Genomic DNA, 25,400 nt, shown 5'->3' on the forward strand with positions numbered 1-25,400 from the left:
AACACAAAAGGTTTCTGGACAATTAGCTGGATCTGCAGTTAACATAACAAAAATACTGTAGCTGTAAAATAAACATTTCACCTGAAAATCATTGTCTTCAAGCTTAATAACTTTTCCAAGCAAATGTTAAAAGACAAATTGACTAGAATTATATAAAACCTAACACTGCCAGAGCTCATTTCACACTTTTCAGCTCCCAGAAAAGTTTGTAGTTAGATAATTTGTATAGTTACATAAACGTTTGACAGTGAATGACCATAAGAACAAAGAATTACCAATTCACATTAAGAAAGTCCAAATTTTTAGGTGTTGCAAAATGTAAAACATATTACATGAAACAAAACTGTTACATTTAAACTGATTTTAATAAACATTAAAAATTCAAACATTGCCATTTGTTATAGGTAAAATTCTAAACAAAAACAGGTCTATGAACAAGTGGGATGTGCCACGAAAGATTCTTTCGGTTTCCCTGGATATGGATAACAAACAATACAATTCCTGCTCATAACAGTCGCACATAGGGGTTTTCGTGGGGTAGACACATGAGCTGGTTTACACACTATTTTGTGGAGAGCAAAGAAGTCCATATCATCACAATTGTCTGTCACTAGCTCAAGTCAAGTTCCACTCAGTCGCTATCATTGCTGTCACTGTCTGAATACGCGCCCAGCAGGCTGAGAGACGAGGAGACCTTTTGAGTGATCATGGGCTTTGAAGCATTTGTGGACTCGGCCGTCTTTGATGCCAGTGAATCTGTAAAACAAGACAAAAGATTACATTGACTTTCGAATCATATACAAATGTTTAACTAAAGATGTAAATAAAAAAAGCTAAAGATGGATGTTTGTCCTGAAAATTTGAAACATACAAAAATCACGTGTAAATGTAGTGTACTGATCATTACTAGTATTCATGAGGTCATAAACTGAGAACCTGATGTGTTACCTGTTTTCAAAGATGAAGCAGCAGTACTTGGTTTGTTGACAGCTGCGGTTGGTTTCCTTTGCACCACCAGGGACCCCAGAGATTTTACACCACCCAGTGTCCCCACACTCTGCTCCCAGCTCTCAATCTTGGCCTTCTTCACTACTCCGGCTGAGGCTCCCTGGAGAAACACAGCATGAGATGAATATTCAAAGCTCACAGCCTCTTTTTCAAGCTTTTTTTATTAGCTGCCTCTTCATAACACATACTACATAATACTACAGAGCTGGCAATTCCACACTACTACCACATATACTGTCTGTATGCGAGTGGTCGTACGAACCTGTGTCTCTGTGGGTTTGCTAGCCGTGAGGATGTCTGTTGGTTTGTTCGCGCTTGACTTGTTTGACTGGGAGCTGCTGCTCTCTGCTTCTTCTTTCTCCGAGTCCGGGTCAGAGTCAGAATCCCTCAGTCTTTTTATGAGGGCTCGTTGCAACATGTCCCTGAGAAAAAATATCTAAATTCAGTCTTTGTTCGTTTTTTTTAAATGATTCCTGCTCAGTCTATGGGAGATATGCAGTGGCCATGTAGTCTTAGGGAAGGCCGGCAAACTACTTATATTTATCCAATTATGGAAAAGAATTAAAATATAAAAGTTTAAAACATCTTTTACTGCCCATTGTATATTTCAAACTTATTCACTAACCTGGTTTCCAGCTCATCCTCTTCTTTCTCCTGTTCGACCTTCCTCTTTTCAATATCTCTGTACAGGCCGATCATTCCCTCGAAGTCCACCTGAGCCTGCCTCTGGTTCAGCTCCTGAAGCTCCTGAAGATTCTCTATAACCTCCATCTCCATCTTGGAATCCTTTGTGCGGTTCTCCAACACCTGGCCGTAGATGGAAACCATTTAGCTTCTCTGGGCAAAAGCCTGAACGCTGCCCACTAACACAACAAATGCTGATTGTTTATGCACCGACCTTCATGGGGTTGTTGAGTTCCTCCTCTTCTCTCTCATCCTGGATTCTCTTCACCTCCTCCTCAATTAGTTTCTCTGCTTGGAAGTTTCGTGTCGCACCATGCTCCATTGCATAATCTGTGTTTACTGGATCAGTCTACGGGAGATAAGACACTATGTTATGCAGGAGATGTCACAAAGTAGTTCTTTGGTCTGATTTCAGTAAAGTACCTGTTATAATTAGAACATTAAAAACTCTCACCTTAAACGTAATCTCAGCAAGACATCGAGTGCATTTGATGTAGAAACGGAAGATGGGCAGTCCCATGTACAGCTCATTGATAATCGTCTCTTTGCGTGCATTGAACTTCTTCCCCTTGTAGATGTACTCGCCACATGTTTTACACCTGCAAACAACCAGACAGATGGTGAAGACACAGGATTCATATCTAGAATCACTAAGTCATTTTCGATAAATCATAAGGGCCTCTTAAGTTTTCCGATGAAATGATCCATCGGCTCCCATAGATAGCCAGCAATGTGTTGAGGTTGTTCTCGCTTTTATATGTCATCTCTTGGAGTGTGGATTTTTATTGAAAATATGTCAGTATGCTAGGTATAAGTGACCAATTTCAAATATGTCTGTGTGTTTGTGTTGAAACCCAATACACCAGAGTCCGGGTGGAAAAACTTTCAGAACTCAGGAATGGGAACGGTGAGCTTGACATGTCACCTAACACCTGCTTAATGAGAAGAGTGAGATCTCTGGCTGGAGACAGATCTTCTCAATGAAAGCTTGTTCTCTGACACCAAGCTTTTAAATGTAAATATGTTGCAAAGCACAGTCACTACTGGATTAATGTCCTGAGATGCAATCTTGTGACACCCATGCTTGGATGTCAACGTTCCTCACACACTTGTGTTGTTTATGCCTTAGATCCTCGACTGAAACACCAGGAGCAAGTTGTGTTGCATGATGTTAAACCTGCTGCTGCTGTTGTTTACGATGGTGATGATGGTGATGATGTTAAATGTACTGTGAGGAGGAGTAAGACGTACCTCATATTGAATGGAGCCATCAATCTGACCACATACTGTCGATCCTTGGGAAGTTTGAGCTTTGGGATTTTGGCCGGATCGAAATCTGGAGGGTAGTATTTCTGTTGGAAAGCAAAACATAAATATAAGATACCGGAAATCATTAAATTATAAACAAGGCAATAACGCAAACTGCTGGCAACAGCGACCATGTATTTCACATAATACAAATCCTCAACTACAAATACGATGTACTTTGAAGGTCTGATGTGAGAGGATACAATTAGTGCCACCGCACTTAGCTTTAGAGCTAACGTTAGCCTACTCGGTGGATTACACAGCTAACAGTACCTTCACACGACTTCACAGGGCGAAACACGGTCGATCGTTTACTTACGTTCAACACTTTTCTTTCAGACATTGTTGCTTTGGATCGAAACCAAACGACGACCAGGAAACGGAGCAGGAAACAGTGAGGTCAAGCTTAACTCGAGGCAGCGTTTAGCTCGTGGAAGTACTTCCGGTGTCAACAGGAACTGCCACTGATATGTAAAGGTGCCAGTGGCAGCTGCCTTTGTGGTCACACTGTGTGAGGGATCTCACAGGCATTCTGCAAGGACTCTTAGTTAAATACACTACCACCCATAAGAACATTTAGAACATACCTATGCTAGTCCTTCAGCTTCAAAATATGTTTATGAGTTATGAACTTTTATGGTGTAAAAGCATCAGTGCGTATACTAGAAAATTGCCAAACAAAGCAGTGCACATCAACCAGCTACTGACCCTCTACTTTTTAACGAAGTTTTATTCTCAAGTCTTCAGTATTTATATGAATCGAGTTAACTAACAATGAATCCATGGGCAACAATATTGATAAAATAATATCCTGTTAAAATAAAGTGAAAAAGTACTGATAATGAAGCAAACTCTTATTTATTCTTTCCCGGCTAACCAGACATTTCAAGTACCAAGGTCACCAGGTACAAATTGCAAATAACAGATACAAACAGCAGGTTTTATTCGCAAATTCCAAATGTAGATCCACTGCCAATCATCAGTTGAGTTCACATTAAACATACGTATGCTAAAAAGAGAACAAAGTGCCCATAAATCCTGCAATCACAACACTGTGGGATTTCTGGGTGTGGACCTTATATACAGTCTATGGTGTGAACAGGGTGTTTTTGGCACCGCTGTTTGTTCATTAGACAAGTAAGGGGTGCAAGTGGAGCCAGAGGGAATCCCGTAAACTGCAGGGGAACAAATAAACATCTCTTTATTGTCCTCAGCAGGCATACAATACAGTGGCATGTGCACTGGCTGCTTCTTTGCCTGACAATAATGCCGGATTACGCCCCACTAGCACTGAATTTGATCTTCCTGATAGTTATTCTGATATTCACAAGAAGAGGGGACATGAGTGCTACTTGACATTTTACACCACACGAAGAGAGCCCTCTTTGTGTAGAAGTCTCTCAAATTAAAGGACTTATTTTCACATCTGACTTGTCATTGAAGGATATGCACAAGTCTGATTGAGAGCGTCTACACTTTACAGAGTCATGTCAGTGGGACGAAGACCAGCGTGCACAACACCAGGACCCTGAAACTAAAGCAGCTTGACAGCCCAGAATCCAACCATCATTCATTACATTATTTATATTCATGCTTTTCCTGCTGTTCCAGTCAAAAAACCTCAACCCCCAAATGGCGTCTTTCCAGTTTGGTCATTGGCGTCCTACTTACCTTGACTTTGACTGAACCCATTCTGAGGTTGTGTGGCTTTTTAGAGCAATAAAACCGGGATTATTAATTCAAGTTCTGTGCCATCCGTGCTCCCCCAATCCCTACCAGCAGCACAGAATCCATGAATAACCATGAGATGGCTGGTACCCCATATCATGTTATCTCAACATGAATTGACTATGTGTGCCACGTGCCATCATCATGAAAACTGCAAACATCATTGGTCTCATTTTACGCTGCCATGTTGTAAATGACTCATTTACAACATGGCAGTGTGTAAAACTGAACTGAGTGTAGCTCATGAGAACATTCTGTCAGCAGCATATGCTTGTTTTGCCCGTTTCCTTGTATTGTTTGATGGACCTTTTAACCCCTTGCGTCATTTACCCACAAAGGATTGTGAATGACTTAATTTAGGAGTGTGACAGGCAAAGTTGGGGAATATGGAGTTTTTAAACAGCATCATCAGTCTTAAAAAACACATACAGGTCACTTTCAATTTCCCCCTGCTTGTTTTGATATCAGTTCTACAAACACAGGAGCAAACAATGAAAAGGCTTAATCAATGCATGAATACCAGAATTACTTTGCTACAGAGACAAATATGTCTATAATTTTCAATTTTGATAAGTTTAGTAACATTAATGCAGATTCAATTTAATGTAAGTCCCCAGTATATGCTTGAACTTAACGTGGCCTCAAGATTTCACAGTTTTTAAACGGTTTTAAAGTAGACACAGTCTCCGCCCGTTGATGTTGTACTTCACACGTCTCAGTGACCTGAATTTTGAATGAGGTCATTAATGTTACTCCTTGTCCTACACATGTGTTCAACCAGTTTCATTCATGACCTCCTTTTGGTATGTGTATTTTGTTGTTATTTTGTGATGAATACTGATATAAATATAAACACGTTCAAACGCATTTCGTGTTGTTTCTCCATTAGCGAAAAAAAAATTGACAAGGCATGAACAGATCATCTAGATCTTTTGAAGGTATATTTGTAAATAAATATATTATTTGAAATGATTAGCTCATTGGGTCACAATTAACATCCCATTGAAATGAAGGAAATCCTCCCAAACCTGCCTGTAGGGTATAGGAAGACAAAATTATTAAGCAAATTTAAATGATGCATGGACAAATGGACGTCCAACATGTAAAAAACAAAGAGTATAGTCCTTAAAATGTTTAGTAAGCTGCAAACTTGCCAAATATAGGCTTTGTGACGTTTTTGGCCGAGCAAAATAAACCGTATCCATTCTTTTATGATTGCTGAATTAATTCACTTTGTCTTGTTTTTGCCCCCTCAATGTTCAGCATCTGAATGGGTTCAGGATTTAAAGGGGGGGGGGGGGGCTTTAGCTCTCTCAATGCATAAAATATGCACTGTTTCCCATACGTGGGTGATGTCATGCTCTAAGTCTGCCTCTGATTCGGGGTACCACATCTGCTGCATCCCGCCCCGCACCATGTGCTCACGCGCCGGCTGCCAAACGATGAGAGGATAAACCGCAGGCCTGCTGCTGGTGGGAAAAGGCGAAAGAGTGAGTATCCATTAACCGATTTTACAAACAAATCTGAAGGGATGCGGATGTCCTTCAGCTCATTACTGTGTAAAAAAAAAGCAGGTGGGGTGATTTACACTGGGAATGAAAAGGGAGGAGAGCATCCACCCATCCTCCCCGTTGTTCTGGCTGCCGGCGTAAATCGCGTGCGTAAAGTTGCCGGTTGGGAGGCGGTCCGGCGATGTTTTCGGACCGGACCACTGGCCACTGGCCACTGGTGATCGTGAGGGTGAGATGAGACGTGGTCTGGTCCTCGGTGCTTTGCGACAGCTCAGAGAAAAGGACTCACAATCAGCTCAGTGTGCCAGACGATCACCAAGCGTCCAAACGAGGCGGAGGAGGACACAAAAGAGAGGAGGGGGCGGCAATAGAGCAGGAGCAGACAATGCGGCTCGGCGATGCGCTCGTTCCTCTGTACAATTTACAACCACATGCAAGTAAAGATGACATGAAGATGTGGGAGAGGCATTCTTCCTGATTTGCCTATTTCTTTTATTTTTTTTTCTTTTCTCGCACTGATCATCCTCTCGTGCGTTTTGGCTGAGAACAACAAGCGAGATGAAATTTCCAATAGAAAACCCGAGAAAACAAGTTAACTGGGACCCGGAAGAAGGTAAATACCGCTTTATTAATGTATCATAAGTTGATTGTAGAAGCCTGAACATCAGCAGCATTTAACAGGAAAACAGGAGGCACAACAAATCGCAACGGGCTTTCACTATTCGCCATTTCTAAACAGTTTCTTTATCCTTAATTTACTTAATTTGTAACGTGCAGTTGTTGTAATACTCCTGTGGTGCAAACATGACCTATAACACAAAAGAAATGGGATTATTTCTTTCTCCTCTCCATCCTTCGTGCGTTCATCTGTGTGAAGCAGCGCTGTGGGGAGTCGAGCCTCAGCTGCGCCAAGGTGCCAAGAAAAGGGCTTACCGGGAAAAGTTTCAAAATAAAAACCATGTTCCCTTGAAAGTAGGATCTAAATAGTATATTATCTGCAACAAATTTGTATTGCAGCTACACCAGAAAAAACGTTATTGTCAGAGATGCAGTCCTCCTAAATTATTAAAGACAAGGGTTATCTCTGCCTAAACTAATACTGGTATTTTCTAGATATTAAGAAAGGATTTTGCTTGGTCTTCTTTGTCTATTAAACCAAAATGTTATGATTTGAGATATAACCTCCATGTAGACTCAAACACACAGGTACTTAAAAAAGAAATTTCCTTTGTAAATGTTGTATTTGTACTTTTATTTTTTAACCGGAAGTCTTGGCTCTTCGTGTGTTATTCCAACCGTCTTGACGCATGAGTTTGAGGCTCAGCTGTGACTTAAACGCCTGCAACCTGTCCTGTGCCTCAGGGACCTACTGGGCCAAGAGCCCGAACCGAGCCAGTCCATTTACTAGGACTGGAGTCAGTTTGTATTTCTGTTCATCAGGGAGTGGATCATTCTTTTGAACCATAATATTTGAGGCTTAACTGTTGAAAAGCTGAATATTTGTTGTCCCACCATAACTATGTCCGACTGACCTGTGTGGCAAATGGCAGCTGAAACATTTCTCATATTTTTCCTCACTATTTTGTCATCTCTTTCATTTACCTGAATCGAACATTTCACTGCTTGGTCCGGGCATGTTAGAAGCAGCGAGTGAGAGAGAGATGGAGAGTATCAAATAGTAGCAGATAAAAACCACTGCTTTCCACTCAGGGCCTTATTTAATTGCAAAAATCAATATGAGGCAGCGTCAGTGGTTTGAAAAGCATTTTAGATTAATGCCACACAGCCTCAGCAATGTGAAACCACATTATGCTCATCACAGTTCTCATTCTGCCTGTATGGTTTGAAATGGACTTGTATTATTTTATTATAACTGTTATGATCACTTAAAAACACGTGAGCTTTCTGAACTCCGCCCTGCTGCGAAGAGCAAATTTACTACATTTCACTCAGTTTATAAGTTTATATTCTTTTATTAGAACTGTTTTGATGACTTAAAAGGAGATAAAAAACAATTGCTGTATTTGTATAATACAACTATGGATTTGGTCCAAATTCTGCATTGGATCTATGAGTGTATTTTCCTCTGCATCCATCACAATGACCTCACCGGGCTCGGCACCGGAGATTAATGTGGGGTCACAGTCTTTTTTGCTGCCTCACCTCTAAGTCTTGATTTTCTAATTCATCACGTGTTCTAAAAATAGCCCAGCCGCCGCCCTTAAAGGGCATAGGCTGTAAATTGAAAGTGGCAGCTTTGCACCTTCCCAAGCTTGTGACATTACTTTGCTGTTATTGATTCACTCATGATACAGGGATTTACTAACAAGATGCATAGCTGCTGGACCAGAAAATGAAACACTTCCAGGACGTCCTTGACTCATCAAGGCGGGATGTGCATGTGTTTCTGGAAGTGTGTGTGTATGTTGAATATGCCATAAGTGAAACTTTCCCATTAAACAGAAGTGTGTCTCTCTTAAAGTAATCTATTTCATATGCCTATCTTTAAGAGTCCCATCATTGTGGACAGGAAGCTCCGCCCATGACTATAGTGCACTCCAGGCCATGGGGGCCTCGGGTGTGAAGGCCGCAGCTCTGAGTAGATTATAAAGTGCATCGTATACATTAGAGGAATCTTCATTTGGCTGCTTCCGAGGCGCTGCTTGCTTCATGGCTGACTTGCTGCAGCACATATGCATTCATTATAAAACCCACCCGGGAGCCAATAACTTAAAGTGGCACTTACCCTTCTCTTATAGTTGATTGGAAAATTTTTATCTTGATCCTCAGCAGAAAATAATCCGTCTTCACCCGTACCCGACATCAGTGTAAGGGTCTGGCTGCAAGGGGTGTTTTTCACCCTTGGCCATAAGCAAGATTACACAAAAACTGCTGTATGGATTGACATGACACTTACTGGACGGATGAAGTATGGGTCAAGGAAGAAACCTTTTTTTATTGATATTTTCAGATTCAGATCAGGTCAATCCAGGAATTACCCACTTAAATTTTTTTCATTGATCTCCAAGGGGTTAAGTCATGGTCGGTGATGTAGAAAGCCAGGCCAGCGTATAGCTGGCCTGGCTTCTGTTAGTGAGTACAATGTGGTGCAGTTTGATTAAAATGAATGGAACTGTTTGGCCTTGGCAGAGGTAAGTACTCTCGAGTGCCATTATATGTTATATATTGTATATCGGTGCAACCTTCAGACACTGGAATTAATTAACGGCCTGATTTCTGGAGGTTTTTGAAGGTTTTGCATACATTACATTAAATTAATGATATCATTTATGCATATCTACATAAAGCAGCAGTTGTGGACTTCATTTCACAGGTCTAAAGGTTTTTATGTGTGGAGCCCAAAGCAGTTTCTCAGGCAGGAAAACTCTTGAGGCTAAACAGAGTGTTTTCAGGCTTCGACACAGCTGTAAACCAGATTTTTGCAAAGAGTCCTTATTACCCCACAATAACAACAAGGAAATTGGTTTTAAATGAATCATATGGGACATTCTTTTTTATATTTCAATACCTGTAATGAGCTTATGTTTATATCTGCATGAAGCTTTGCCCGTTGTTGGTACTTAATTTGGAAAGAAAGTGTTAAAGGTGCGAGACAACACTGCAAATTAACTTATTCTATCAGTTCCATTTTCTTTTCTTATTATTCAGAATACTTCTCCTCATCTTTTCAACGTGAAGGCACATTTTTATTGTCCAATCTATAACAGAGTCAATGCCTTAAGCGAACTATTAGAAGGGTCTGCCAGTCTGGTCATTTGTCTTCAATCATCAGAACAAATTTCACCAAAAAAGAAAATGATTAAACTTATTGTCCTGATTCTCAAAAACATAATAAACTGGATTGGCATGCAATACAGAGCACAAGTTTCCCTTGGCCTTCATCAGGATCCATTAATCATTCCCTGGACATTGGTGAAAATGTAAAAAAAACAGTGTATCTCACAATGTCAAAGAGAGTGAAACATGTTCCTGGATCTACCCGTTTTGTTCGGATCCTCACTAAAAGCAATTGTGCAATTCTTCTCTGGCAAATGTCCCATCCTCCCACCAAGTTTCATGAAAGTCGGTTCAGTGGTTCTTGCACAGTCCTGACAAGTGAAAGCACAACCTCCCTGGTGGAGGTAACCTAACATGTATTAATCCAGTAATTTTCCTCTCCTCACTCTTTCCTAGTGGCGGTCCAGACCAACTTGGTCCCCCCAAAAAAGGCCCAGCCTGGCTTGGTGAAGTCCACTCTAGTCCAGGCCAGTGTGGCCACCATGCAGAATCCAATGGGCTGCGACCCGAAGACCAACGGCCACTGTCCACTGCCGCGTCTGTCCATCTCATCGCGCTCCGCCAGCGTGGTGGCCAGCATGGATGCCAGCTGCGATGGCACGGCCGCAGCCCTCCACTCAGTGATGAAGTGGAAGACGGTGCTGGCAGTGTTCATCGTGGTCGTTCTCTACCTGGTCTGCGGCGGCCTGGCCTTCAAGGCGCTGGAGATGCCGTTTGAGAGACACCAGAAGACGAGCATCACCCTGGAGAAGGCTTCGTTCCTGCGGAGACACTCCTGTGTTGCTCCTCACGAGCTGGAGTCCATCATCAAGGTGGGTGCTTGAAGGCTTTAGGAAATGTTAGACATGCTGAGTTGCAGAGTCATTCTCCTGTTTTGTCCTTCCAGCTGCCAACAGCCTTGGGTCAGTGCTTTGCATCCATTGCATCGATTAATGACCAACAGATTAGTTTGTAAGGAGATGGGAAGATAACTGAAAATGAACTGAACCACAATACTGAGTGTCACTGAGTCTGATTGGTGGATGAGACCAAGTCACAGGACTGACCTTTACAGTAGCAGCTTTATAGATGGTAATCGCTATCGGGGGTAATTGGGGGATCTCAGGGTAATTAATTCTGGCTTCATTAGCTAATCACATGAGCTTGAAAAGCGTGGATGCAGCTTCCTTTTATGTTCAGACCGTCCTTCAGCAAATGATGACTTCAATCACACAATCGCCACGTGCACGTGACACATGTTGATCTATACGTCATGGGTCACTGTGATTCTAATAATCATCCATTTTAACCCTCACTATGCTTAAATGGCTGCAAATTTTCTAATTTAATCCTGAATAGTCTGAATAAGACACTATCATGCAAACATAATTTTCTGATTACTGTATGCTATATAAGGTCATACTCAGAATAAGCAACAAGACATGTGGCGTATTCTTATTTTAGTTGAATTATGTAGATATGTTTACCTCTTAATCCTAGTGGAGTTTTTGACATTTCTGTAACGTGTCAACAGATATATGAATAAGACAATTCTATCTGAACTAATCATGAATACAGAAAATGTCCTAATCAGACTAACCTCAATAGTAGTACAAAATTATGTTTTTTAGTGGACTCATTCCGAGCAGTTTAATTTATGATAAATTTACCATGATTCATTTACGAGCTTCTTCCGAGCCTACAGCCACGTCTCATGGTCTTCATCAGCCCCTGCCAGCTCCATCCATTGGTGACAATGATTAGTATGTGGACTTTTAAGTTCAGGCCATTTTCTCAGGTTAAAAAATCTGCAACTACAAGAAAGATCTTTTAATGCTCAGATTTTGTTGCATAAATTAAACTCGCTTCCTCCTCATACTTTTATTTTCATGTCTCCAGGCATCACAGTTGTAGATTGCCTAAGAGCTTCAGTTTAATTGTTGCTGCTGCAGAGACCAACACTCAAAGGTTTTCTCTTTGAGATGTTGCTGTCAGCTTCATTTCAGTCATGCCTCATCTGACTCCTTTGCTCGACCAAGCCAGTGCTGGGAAACGATCCAAGTTCTGACACTGCTCCAGGGAAGTGGCTGTACCTGTTGCCTTCATTCTATTCTGGTATATGTAACTGTTTTAATTGGTGGACTTAGCACCTGCACATATTTGCTGGGGCGGTGCTGCAGCAAGAAGGTTGCCGGGTCAAATCCCAGTTGTATGTATGAGTTTGTATGTTCTCCACGTGTTTGTGTGGGTTTTCTTCACACTATTTGGAGACTCTAAGGCATGAGGTGTGAATGTGAGTGTGAGTAGTTGTTTACGTCTGCAATTCGCTTCGAGCTGTTCAGGGTGAACCCCACCTCTCGCCCCAATGTTCTGGGATCGGCTCCAGCTCCCTAGGCGACCCTCAGAAGGATAACTGGTGCAGATAAAAGATGGATTGATATGTCAGCAGGTGGATTGGTTGAATTAGCACTTGCACTGCTGATTAATATGCATTTTTATTGAATTTACATGAGGTTTTTTTACACAGTGCTAATGGCTCGATAAAAGGATTATGCAGGCACTACAGCAGCAGCAGCTACACCCAGACTCTCTGCCCCCTGATTGGGTAAATGTCACAGGCAGGTCCATCCTTTAGCAGGAGGTACAGTGATACCTTCAGGGTTAAGACAGGGACGCTCGTAATTCTCAGGGACACTTTGCATCTGCTGATTAATACAGCGTAGTATAGGGTAAATGCTCCTACATGCGGTTTAATGGTACAGAACAGTAACAGTAACATACAGAGAAAAGTAGAATGCATGTAGAATGTTCATCATCAGAAACTAGAGTCTGTCAATGTGATCTTTGCGCTGCACACAGTTCCCTAGAAAGAAGAACCATGAATTGATTTTGTTCAGCTTCACTTCATGTGCAAACCAACCATAGTAAACAAGACCTACATGTTTTTGTTAAAATAGAACAGCGCCTCGTAGCATCAATAATAAGTGCACGACACTCCAGATCGAGGCTTGAACGACACCCACACATCTTGAACAAGGAAAGTAGCTCGCAGCCACAACAGCACAGTTTGTTGTGTAGGAAAAAATTTCAGCCAAATTTTACAAAATGTAAAATTTGATTTAAAAAAGATAGTTATTAAAACTGAATGACCATCTGCTGCTTAGTACTCGAATAATAAAACTCTGATGCCATGATGTCATCAGGATTTATAACACAGAGGATGATACAAGCTGGAAATTCATCACATCATCGACTTAACCGTGAATTTTACAGTGTCTTTTTATGGCATCAGCTGCTCTATAACACAGAGCATGACGATGCTTCACACTGCTCTCCGATATTACACCCCAGAATTATGGGTCAAGATTTAAGGTCACCGCTTCCAGCTGACACAGGCAGCTGGACGGGGGATTGCAAAATGATTTGAGATGTGTCGGCGTGCAGCGAGTGGAAAGTTTGATTTGTGAGGCGGCAAGGTGATGGAAAAACGCGGGACTAAGATCAGTCAAACTCTGACGTCTCTGTGGATGTGAGCTATTGTCCTCAGCAGAGTCAGGGCCAATCCGAGCACACGGCCTGTTGCAAAAGGATGAATTAAGGACACTGGGAAAAGCTCACCTTCTGAAGGAATGCCTTTAATAAATCATGGCTGTGTTTTGGGCACAACACGCAGTAAAACAAACAGAGTGACGTCTCCCGTTCCCCTTAAAAGCCTGGTCCCCTTGGATTGCTGTTAAAACCTGCTCTTACTTGAGAGCAGAACATCCGAACAACACTGAAATAAGAGTGAAATTCTGCGCATGCAACTGACTTCAGACAAGGATATTTTTTCCGGTCAAAAGGTGAAATCAATTTCTGCTGCCTAAAGATAGCAGCGCTCCAGCAATGCGCCTCGTTTTGAGACCAACACTCCCACGGGTTGCAAGATGGATGCAAGTGCATTTTTCTATTGAAACAGCGTCGGTGGGAGAGTTAGTAAGAAATGTCAAATGTGAAATCCATTTTACGAACAGTACGTTTCACATAAATCACATGGAGATACAATAATGCAAATATCCCAAAACAATACTGTGAATTATTTAGATTTGCAGTATAGTCATAGCTTGTTATACAGATGACAAGAGAGCAAAAATTACCTTTTTTGGAATAGGTACCCTCCATGTACAAAGAACATTCTATGATCTCTGAGTCTTGAAATAACCCTAAAGAAGGAGGCAACCACATGGCATTGGGTGTGCTCCACTTTCCGCTAGAATGGTTCCATTTGATGTTAGTGTCTTAAACACTGGTGAATATTGGACTGCCTGACTATCTCCCCCCCCCCCCTCCCTTCTCCACACCCACCTCTGTTCATTCTTTTCTATCAAATCCTTCTTCTTCCTCTTCTTCTTCTTCCCTCGCGGTCCATAACCTCTGAGCCACCCTCTTGTTAAAACAAAAAGAGAAAAAATAAATCAATGGCAACATTTCCTGAGGAGAAGTGTGGAAATAAAAACCTTTAGTGTGCTGTGACTGGGGTCTGGAGGGAATCAATTATTCATTGCACAGGCCAGCAGTCACAGACCTCCTGCTGCCCAAAGCAGTGCCGTGTTAGCAGCAGCAGCCAAGTCACAGACGACGCTGCTGACAAATAAACTGATTCAGATACATGAAATGTTAATTTGCCAGTAGACAGTCAATCTATTTTCAGAGATGAATTCCTTTTAGAAAATTGGGGTGCAGACTTTGGTCGGTTGACGTTCGTCTTTGAGATGTGAAACTTTCTGGAACATTTGGGCGATGGACGTCGTATAGGCAGGACATCAAATTTTGGGTCTCATTGTATTTCCAGTACGACATATTCATCTGCATTTTCATCATTTGTACGGCACCTCTTTTTCATCTGGAGAAATTCATGTTTTTTTTGCACTTTCCATCACGTGTTAAGCGTCAACAACACGCCTACTCGCACTAGGGAGCTGGAAGGAAAAGGTTCCAGGAAACATGTCCACATTCACTCAGTTATTTGCGTTCTCACTTGCAACCCCTCTGGAAAGTTTAAGAGAAAATATCTGGACTTCAATAGGTGAAGATGCCTTTAGTAAGATTAGTATTAAGTCATGTTTTCGTGTGTTTATGTTGAGCTTGTGGATACTGGCGGTAGCTTGATATTTGACAGCTATGAGAGAGACTTCTCATCTAAATCTTTCTCTAACTTGAAGGAAGGGATATTGATTTATCACTCTGCTCAGTTACGATGGTCCTTCAACCCTGAGTGTCACAAAATGAATCAGCATCAAGTCATATGAGACTTGCCGTCTGTAGAGAAGTCCTGCAGGACGTGCTCCATCACGGAGTCTGTCTTCTCCTCCAACAGGTTCTGTTATCGGCCTGTCACTCACACAGCGGGCCTCGTGGTGACACAGCACCGGTGACTCACTGTTGTCAAACTGGTCGGCGGAGGAGTCGGCAGAAAAAATGGCAACGTTGGAAAGCATGTGTGTGTTTGTAAGAGTGTGTGTGTTTATGAGAGCGAGATGGATGGAGATGATGAGAGCGACAGCAGGCACTTGTCGGGGTTTGCGTGCGTTGACTCGACGTGTGGGTCCGTGCATGTTTTGGGATGACCTCCTCGTGTCTGGTCCAGAGTCTGTGCTGTCCACCTACCCGCTGTGCGCCCACTAATGCAGCAGCCCTAATTGGTTTTTCCCTGAGCTGCTGCAGTGACTCACGCTGTGGCCCAATGTGAAGCCTCGCTGTTATTGACACCAGCCGACCCTCATTTATTTATGAGTCACTTATCTTCCAATAACCCTTTACACACACTGAGTTACCTGCATTCAAACTGCGTCAGCACACGCAAATAAACCTCTCATGTAACTAACTCAGACACTTTACATAAATTGGCAAATTCATATCTGTGACGTTTCTATCAAAACTCATTGTTATTGTCTTTGTAAAAGGAGAATTTATGGCAAGGCTGTTGATGCTGTTGAGTGTGACTCATTAGATTACGACACTGCTGGGAGCCATTTTGGTGCATAATGAGTATTTTTTCTTACTAGGCACTTCACACTGCCTAGTAAGTAAACATATCTGCTGGACAGACAGACAGACAGACGGACAGATGGACAGATGGACAGACGGACAGATGGACAGACAGACAGACAGACCGATAGATAGATAGACAGATAGATAGATAGATAGATAGATAGATAGATAGATAGATAGATAGATAGATAGATAGATAGATAGATAGATAGATAGATAGATAGATAGATAGATAGATAGATAGATAGATAGATAGATAGATAGACAAACAGATAGATAGATACTTTATTGATCCCAAGGGACAAAGAGCCGTTCACCTGTTTATTTAAAGTTCGGTGAAGCTCGACTAGGAACGTATAATCCCTCACTGGAGAATCAGTTGTCGTGAATTCCCTTATGTCGTTGCTAATGTCATTAATGCTCCCAGCCGCCACAGCCATATTAGTTATTTTTTTGAATCTATTAATAGTCAACCTAATGCATGTCCACATCGCACCACTTCCTTGGGCCATTAACAGTACAGATGCACAAGTGAAGGTGATATGATGAATGGCCCTTGAGAAATGCGTCAAGGGAGAATTTATAGCAGAGCTGTTGCACTGGGTTGCATTTTAATTTTACAGGTGTACCCCTCAAATGGTCATTCAGGGTGACATATAATATTGTGACACTGCTGGGAGCCATTTTGGTGCATAATGAGTTTTTTGAGTCCTTCAACTCACAACCTACTTGTAAATGAGCGTTTTCCCCTTGTATAACCCAGCTCATCACTTTGTTCTCGTCACACGGCTCTGATGAATTGTTGCAGGGCCTGGCACAGTAACACAGGGTGAGTGTGAAGGAGAGAGAGAGCGAGGCACCGTGCTGGCTGGATCAGTGCCGTCACCTGCTGCGGGGTAGAGAGCCACACTGAGAGGATAAAGATCTGCTTATGGGGTTTGCTCACTCTCTAATGATGCAGCAGTGGAGAATATGAAAACACATTAGCTAAAGAGCCCGTCACGATATCTGCATGGTGACTGGGCGTCTGTGCACAGCAAGCCGCCAAAAAAAAAAAATGAAGAAAATAGCATGATGTGTGAAAAGAAAAACACCATTTGTCCCACTCGTTAATAGGCGGTAACACAAATCAAAGTTGTCATGCTTCAGAAAGTGCCCGTGCCAAAGGAAGATTTTCCACATCTTTAATGCAGCGTGAACTTGGCTGTGGAACGGACCAGAGACAAAAATAGAACTCCCCATAAAGTATTCAGATACCTTGTGGGGCTATTTATAGCCCTCCCCCGACTCCATAATTAGGTTATTTCGAGTTAATTATATAATTAGCACTTTGATTTTTTTCCTATAAAGAAGCTGTGTCTGCTAAAAACCTTTGAAATAACAAGTGCAATTGAATAATTTCAGATATAAAAATCAATCTTATTAAGGGGGAGTGTGCTGATGGGGCTGAGGTAGTCACAGGCATGCTTACAAGAGGGAACCTGCAGCAGAGTGTTTTAAAGTGGTCCTCGGCTTTGAAATCTATGTCACCAGAGTGGATACATATTTTATTAAGTGGACGTGCATCTCACCGACAGATTGCTCGGGAGGTTTGGGGGGTTGCACCAAATGAAGAGGCCGACGACGTCCCATAAGGAGTGTCGAACACATTGCTTATAAAAGAAAGCCCCCAGCTTGGCTCCTCATGTCAGCACAAACATTGTTTATCTGAGCCCGTAAGCTCAATTCAAACTGTAAATTTCCGCAGAGATAAGAGAGGAAATGATTGCCTCATAAAGTGCCCACAAGCTGGGAGTGTAGACAGAGAGGAAGATAGTAGATTAACATTTCATGTCGACATAACGGAGCACGCAAGCAGATGAATGAGAATAATGATGCAGTGAATGCAGAACATTGTGTGGTTTGTTAATGTTTTCCATACACCAGACAAGTCGGGAGTAAAAGAGGAGCTGAGGGGCTGCAGAGGAAGGAAAAGAGTGGAGGTCCTCCTGCTGCACGTGAAAGTCGATTGTTGATTTAGTCGGTGTGAACTGTAAAAACATGCAAATTTGGTGGAGAAGGAAAAAAGAGCTGCAAGTGGAAAGCTACAGACACTGAATAGTTTAAGAAGCGTGATGTTTGTGTGCGTGTGTATTTCCATAGTTTTCATATACTGACATTATAATCATTGATAGGAAAGGAAAAGAGATACTAAAGAGATTTTTAGTTGATTTCTTTTAGGATGTTTCGCTAGCACGCTAGGACAGTGCTTCCCGACTTGGGACAAATTATGTTTAATATTTCATTTCATAATAGACATTTTATTTCATGCCAATTTTTTATGAAATAATGTTTGTTAGAATACTTACTGTATATCCACAGATATGATCAAATATAGAGTTTTCATACTGACATTATAATTATTGTTTTGAATATATATATACGTATATATATATAAGTAAAGTAAAATTTATTGAAAACTTGAATGGCACTCAGTTGCACACATACTTCAGCCAGGGCCAGACACCCCCCCTTCAATTCAAACAAGATTTCACACACTCAAACATATCAGTTCACTAAATTTGCCTTTTTTTCTTCAAGATCTATCCATGAATTCTGAAGAATTCATGGATATATATATATATATACATATATATATATATATATATATATATATTTTCTTATATATATATATATATATAAGAAAAAGGGACTTGTATTTTTTTCAATGATGACAGAAAAACTACTGAATGGATTTTCACGAAACCTTTTTTCATTTCTTTAACATTGTGAGAAAGGGGAGTTTTTCACAATTTTCCTTCTGAAGAATTCATGGATCTTGAAGAAAAAGAGGCAAATTTAGTGAACTGATATGTTTGAGTGTGTGAAATCTTGTCTGAATTGAAGGGGGGGTGTCTGGCCCTGGCTGAAGTATGTGTGCAACTGAGTGCCATTCAAGTTTTCAATAAATTTTACTTTACTTTATGACAAGTAAAGCACAGAAAACCTTCCCTGAATGCTGCTTTCATGCATTCATGTGCATAGCAATCCTTGTTTAGTTCACATCTTATTACAGATTGAATTGAATGATTGATTTGAATATCCATTCTAATTACATAAGACAATATGATCATATTATCATGGTACACTTCCATTTTAAAGTGCGATGATATAGAATTGATTGGATTTACTGTAACTCCAGCTTCTCAGCTCCACTTCCTGTTATTACAATGTCATGACACATGATTCAATTCTCCATCTGTCTTTAAGGCCCCTCCCCCTGCGTCTCAACACACCTCCTCTCCCGTCTTTTATCAGGCGATAGCCTCGCAGGTCGATCCAGATATAGACACGTTCCATCTATCCTCAGGCGCCTCAAGTGTTACACAATCAGCGGCACAATTGCAAACACACGCAATAGACACATGTACACAGGACAAACATAAACATTGGCAGGAGGTGGGTTAACGTGCTCACTCTTGTCACGCCATCAGGACTTTTATACCATAGAGTCAGAGCAGGCACGTTGTGTGTTTGTTGTGTTGCCATCAGCTGAGCCGACATGCAACCATGACCCTGAAATCCCCTGTTTAGGACAATCTAATGGGTTAGGTGCTCGTTTCACTGATTCTCCATTATTTCTACTATTTACACACTTTGCTTCTAAGGATACAATCTTATATACCAGGTTCAAATACCTAATTATTATTAATGACCTGTTCTCTTTGCAGCATGCCATAGATGCGGTGAATGCAGGAGTGAGTCCCATCGGAGACACATCCTATAATTCCAGTTACTGGGACATGGGCAGTGCCTTCTTCTTTGCTGGAACGGTCATCACAACCATAGGTGAGTTTTAAATTGCTCTAATACCAGTTAAATGTGATGTTGTTCAGAGTCAATGCAGATGACACTTAAAGAATTTACATAAATGCTGATGTTTACACACTTTAGCCACGTGACTCATTTTAAGTCATTTTCATTAAAAAGTCTATTTCTATTTTGTAATAATATTGTTTTGCTTAATTATAATTTTATTTCATGGAATGAGAAAACTCAATATTACACAATTCTTTGAGATTTCTTTTTAGTTTTGTCTAAAACGGTTTCATCTAACAAAACACAAGACAATATACGCAAGACAAGCGTGAATTAATAATGTTTTCAAAGGTATTTATTCATTTAAAGATGAGGATTTGTCCCTTCAGTTTGTTAGAGGTGTTATCTCAGTGTAAATCTATGATGTGTGATGTTTCGTTCTTACCGTTGCTCTCAGGTGAATTGAACAAATCCCTGTTCCCCACATAAGGTGATGTTTAATGATGCAAAGCAGAAACACTCTGGGATTTAACAACCGATCAAAAACAACATCAAGGATTCTTACGAAACAGGCCCCACTGGCACAGAGGATACTATCAAGATGTTTGTGCTTTTTTCCCTCTTAAATTTTGATTTTGCTTTTACATTATCCACAATATATAACTGATCAAAGTTCCTTCTCTGTAGACACCTGTAAGCTTCGATCAAATGAGATCATTTACATTAAATGTGCAGTAGTTCCATTCCTGGGCCAGTTTTTGAACATCAGAGCTAAGATATCAAAGTTTCAGTTCTGTCAAGTAGCTGCACAGTGAAATCACTGAAATCACTGGAGGAACTCACTGTTATTTTGGTCTGGTGCAGAGGTTTCAGTACCTTATGTACCGCTGAGCTTTGGCTTCAGTGGATTCATTTATCTCACAGCCCGGATAAAGAATGACCGAGAACGAAATCGAAGACATCCAGCCCAAAGCAAATATTCTCAAGTGAATATAAATACCAGAGTTGCGATGTTGTTGAGCTTGAGCGGCAGGAACATGAATGTAAACATGTGATGGAAAGGATATACTTCACATTAATGTTCAGACTGCGACGTGTTTGGGCCAAGAGCAGTTTATGCTCTGCTCCTTGTCTCCTGGGCTCCGTCATTGTAACTCTGTCATTGCAGGGCCATAATTAATGTAATTTTTAACCTAATTATTGACTATCTTGGAGGTTATTTACCTCAGACCCCTGCTCCGAGAGCTGAAAGGTATTGCATAAGCGCTTCAATTGATTATGTTGCATAAGAAAGTCTTGATTGTCTTATTCCCCCCCCCCCCCCCCCCCCCCCCCCCCGTGCCACCATCTGCACCACATCCCCTCGGCCTTGTTTCACATCCTTCTTTCACCTCCTTATATTTTCATGTTTCTTTTCCTAATTCCTCCTCTTTTTCCTCTTCTTCATCCACTCTACAGGTTATGGAAACATAGCTCCGAGCACGGAAGGAGGGAAAATCTTCTGCATTCTTTATGCCATATTTGGCATTCCCCTGTTTGGCTTCTTGTTGGCGGGGATCGGGGACCAGCTCGGGACCATCTTTGTGAAAAGCATCTTGAGAGTGGAGCGGATATTCAGGGTGAGTTTACAAGGATCACAGTGTAATGTATGACAGAGTGATCACAGAACTCTGAGGCTGCACCACCGCTGCCGCACAGAGAGCCGGTCACCTGTTTATTCAAGGTGCAGTGGAGCTCGACCTGGAGAATCAGTTGTCATTGTTGTGAACTTGTTGTTGTCGTGATCAACAACATAACTTCGGTTGAACTGCCCGAGCCACTACAGAGTGTGAAGCCAATAAGATGAACTGTTCTTGAGATATGTGTGCCACTTACAGACTGAGGCTTTTTAACAGTGTAAAAGCCCAAAGTCCAAAATGATTGTTTGACCATATCTGTATCGATAGGTTTTATTAGACCAAATAAGCTTTATTACACCCTATTATATTATAAATTGGGTCATATAAGTATCACTCATTATTTTAACTTTCCCAGATTCATTCTAATGCTGGCTTGTACTATCTGTTATTCTTTTCAGCAAAAACACAAACAGATCAGTCAGACCAAGATCAGAGTGACCTCCACCATCCTCTTCATCCTGGCCGGCTGCATCGTCTTCGTCACTATCCCAGCTTTCTTCTTCAAACACATCGAGGGCTGGACCACGCTGGATGCCATCTACTTTGTGGTGATCACTCTCACCACGATTGGAATAGGAGACTATGTGGCAGGTATACAGATGTGGAGCAGACGATTGTTCTGTCATCGCATGAAGATTTTATTCTTTCTAACTCGAAGGACTTTTCAATGACATTAATTCATCTTTTTCTCATCTCCAGGTGGAGACCGCAAGATCGACTACAAGCAGTGGTACAAGCCGCTGGTGTGGTTCTGGATCTTGGTGGGCTTGGCGTACTTTGCGGCCGTCCTCAGCATGATTGGAGACTGGCTTCGAGTGCTGTCTAAAAAGACCAAAGAGGAGGTGGGGCTCATTCAATTACACTTCTCAGTATTACATTAGAGAGGCAGAACGTAAAAGGTCACTCAGCTGCTGCCTCTCGTGCTCCGCGTGGCTGCTCTCTCGATTTGCACATTACTTGCTGTGATTAGCTGGCTATTGTTTGAGGTGTTGCAGCTGTAGATGTTTCACTGAGTCCAGTCAGGACACACAGAAAGCTATTGATCTGCTAGAGTGGCAAAGTGGTGTCGGGACTGAGGCTGTAGCTCAGTGTGGGGTTCACCACTTTAGATGTAGTCCAAATGGAAAGTTGTATAAGAAAAGGACAAGGCAGGTGAGATTGTTTTATTTTATTCTCAATTTTAACACTGCATTTGCCAACATGTTTCTTCAAGGCGATGAATATGGGCAGTGCCATGTCACATTTTTGGGGGTCGATACTGATATAATGGAGTCAAAATCTTCAGAGACCGAAATAGATTTCCTTAACAAACCCAGGACATAGAAACGTGAAGTGAATCTTGATATTTCAAGATATTTTGACAGTTTTATCATAAATAACTAAAAAGAAATAGAAAAAGCAATAATAGAACTATTGAATTATGATTATAAAGTTTTGAAAAAAGCACATACTTTCTTTTCTGCGGTGTAAACTATTTTCATTTTCATTTGGGGTCAATACCATGAAGGAGATCTAACACTGACAGTGTAAAGTCAAAGGATATTGAGAGACGGACAAATCCATTGTTGGTTTTGGCTGTTTTTATGTGATTTGGTGACAATTAGAAAAATCCCCATCCTCATCCTGAAAACAGTGATAATGTTTTTGAATGTACCCAATATCCCATTTCTCATCTTCTCCCTATTTCTCTATTGCCACAGGTCGGGGAGATTAAAGCTCATGCGGCTGAGTGGAAGGCAAATGTACGAGCCGAGTTCCGTGAAACGCGGCGGCGCCTGAGCGTTGAGATCCATGACAAGCTCCAGCGAGCCGCCACCATCCGCAGCATGGAGCGCCGGCAGCTCGGCCTGGAGCAGCGAGCGCTCTCTCTTGACATGCTGTCTCCGGAGAAGCGCGCCATGTTCGCCAGCCTGGACGCCGGCCGCTTCAAGACTTCATCCCAGGAGAGCATCGACACCAAGCTCAACAACCTGAGGCTGAAGGGGGCCTGTGAGCATTACGACCATCAGGGCAGCGGGCAGACACCGCAGACGGCGTCTTCCTCGGAGGAGAACCTCGTCAACCTACGCTTCGGCTCCCTCACCAAACTGGGAAGACGAAACAAGAGCCGGGAGCTTCGGAGCAACATCACCGAAGATGTTCGCCGGGCGAGCGTAGGCATAAACACTGGCAGTGCCATGCTGGGGGAGGAGAGGACGGAGGAGGAGGAGGAGGAAGACGGGGAGCCACATGAGGAAAACGGAGAGGGGAAAGAGGGAAACGTCAGCATGACCAACCTGTCGCGCTACGTGATGGAGCGCGCCAAGCTCAATGAGTTCATACCAGCACAGGCCAAACACAGGGAGAACGACGAGGGGGGGAATGGACGAGCACCTCAGGTGTAGAGACAGAGAGAGTCAGGCAGAAACTCAGGCTGACTGAGAGATGTCAAGAAATGTGCCTTTCTGTTCCCCCATGCTTGGATTGGAACTGCTCCCAGGAGAAGTCAGTCGGCGTGCCATAGCCATGGGAAGAAAAAACCCTGTTGCCAAAAATCGAATCCAACTGAAAAGACTCTGTAGTTAAAATACCTCACTGCTTATTAACTGTACAACGGGCTGCTGGACGACTGGTCATGACCTTTACCAGACGTCGGGCAGCGGCCAACTGCTCACGTTGAAACCGATTTTCCTTCGACGTGGACAGGACACGCAGAAAGCTCGAGCCATGTCACCCATCTTCAGGAGCATTATAGATCTCTGCTTTGTCATCTCGCGCCGTGGGAGCTATTTATAACTCGGCAGCCCCCTACGAAAAAACAAATGGCGTGTGGGAGGTTGTGCTTCTGCCGGATCGATAGACAATACGAGCATTTACCTCGCCGACAATTATTCCTGCAAAGTGTGTGAAAATGTAGCCTGCGGGTTTAAAACAACTACACAAAATACTCATCTGGCTAGTGCATGGCTCTTGAAACACAACCACAGCAGTTAATTGACAGCTGTAATGATGTTTCTTTCTTTTTTTGTCGTAATAAAGTGACACAGCGCTGGAATTCACCCATGAAAAGACACAGTTAATCACCTTTGGCCACGAGATTGTCACATTGTTTTTATTATTTATTTTGTACATGACAAATGTCAAATGAACGAATGTGATGCCTTTGATTTTGTACTCACCGCGCATGTCTGCATTTGTGTTTATTCCTTTTCATATCAGACTAACACTTGAGTTGTGTTTTCCATCGAGCTGTCATATGTTTTCTGAAACACGTCCTGTAACTTACTGACTAAGACGTCTTTCGCATTTCTTACAAAAACAGGTACTGACACTGGAGCCCTAATTTTACAGAATTATCAAATGTATCACAGGCATACGCACACACACACAAACACACACACACACACACACTCACACACACTGGTTGTACTTGTAACCTGTTAAGCATCATTCTTTCAATGACCATGACCTGTGACGAGCTTAGCGACTATTTGTTGTGTACAGTTTATTTTATGAACAGATCACATTAAATGTAGTGAGTGCCTTTTTCCAGATAATAAACATGACAAATTAAATTTTAAATAGTGGTAATTTTTGACTCAGCAGTGACGTGTATGTAAAGCCACAGCTGCTGCTTGGTGACGATGCAAGAGGACATATTTGTCGGAAGCACTTCATGAATAAGTTATTAAATGGAATGAGCTCATAGCTATTGAATAATTAATAACACTTTTTTGGCAAAGACAGAGACTGTAGCCTCAACTTATTTAAACCCTTGTCATCCTCCACAAGAGGATGAGGAATGGCCTTCTCAGCTGCCAGCTGCAACGCTTGTGTATCTACACGGGGCGGAGACAGGCTGTGTGTGTTCTTCGGATTGACCCTGTGCCAGAGGCCA

At 42.0% G+C, this 25,400-nt stretch overlaps 2 protein-coding genes across 2 annotated transcripts; one reads left to right on the forward strand and one right to left on the reverse strand.

Moving 5' to 3' along the window:
- Window positions 1-346: 346 nt before the first annotated feature.
- yju2 (YJU2 splicing factor homolog) lies at window positions 347-3,459 on the reverse strand. The gene is made up of 8 exons (XM_062398061.1): window positions 3,320-3,459; window positions 2,944-3,044; window positions 2,147-2,291; window positions 1,907-2,041; window positions 1,634-1,815; window positions 1,271-1,430; window positions 949-1,108; window positions 347-756 (listed from the first exon to the last, which is right to left on the reverse strand). The coding sequence occupies exons 1-8, from the start codon at window positions 3,341-3,343 to the stop codon at window positions 632-634; spliced, it is 1,032 nt and encodes a 343-aa protein (XP_062254045.1). The 5' UTR covers window positions 3,344-3,459; the 3' UTR covers window positions 347-631.
- Window positions 3,460-6,797: 3,338 nt separating this feature from the next.
- Window positions 6,798-25,058, forward strand: kcnk10b (potassium channel, subfamily K, member 10b). Its single transcript, XM_062397511.1, has 7 exons — window positions 6,798-6,852; window positions 10,434-10,849; window positions 19,757-19,874; window positions 21,303-21,463; window positions 21,922-22,114; window positions 22,223-22,365; window positions 23,224-25,058. Exons 1-7 carry the CDS (start codon window positions 6,798-6,800, stop codon window positions 23,905-23,907), a joined length of 1,770 nt encoding a protein of 589 aa, XP_062253495.1. The 3' UTR covers window positions 23,908-25,058.
- The last annotated feature ends 342 nt before the right edge of the window (window positions 25,059-25,400 follow it).

This window comes from Platichthys flesus, chromosome 10 (genome assembly GCF_949316205.1).
Source record: "Platichthys flesus chromosome 10, fPlaFle2.1, whole genome shotgun sequence".
NCBI lineage: Eukaryota > Metazoa > Chordata > Actinopteri > Pleuronectiformes > Pleuronectidae > Platichthys > Platichthys flesus.

Bases quoted from the DNA above. Each gene is read 5' to 3' on its own strand.
- kcnk10b (XM_062397511.1), top strand. From the start codon at position 6,798: ATGAAATTTCCAATAGAAAACCCGAGAAAACAAGTTAACTGGGACCCG. The intron at 6,853-10,433 runs GTAAATACCGCT...ACTCTTTCCTAG, and splicing joins TAACTGGGACCCGGAAGAAG to TGGCGGTCCAGACCAACTTG. The intron at 19,875-21,302 runs GTGAGTTTTAAA...TCCACTCTACAG, and splicing joins AACGGTCATCACAACCATAG to GTTATGGAAACATAGCTCCG.
- yju2 (XM_062398061.1), bottom strand. From the start codon at position 3,343: ATGTCTGAAAGAAAAGTGTTGAAC. The intron at 2,292-2,943 runs GTACGTCTTACT...GGTTGTTTGCAG, and splicing joins ATGGCTCCATTCAATATGAG to GTGTAAAACATGTGGCGAGT. The intron at 2,042-2,146 runs GTGAGAGTTTTT...TATCTCCCGTAG, and splicing joins TTGCTGAGATTACGTTTAAG to ACTGATCCAGTAAACACAGA.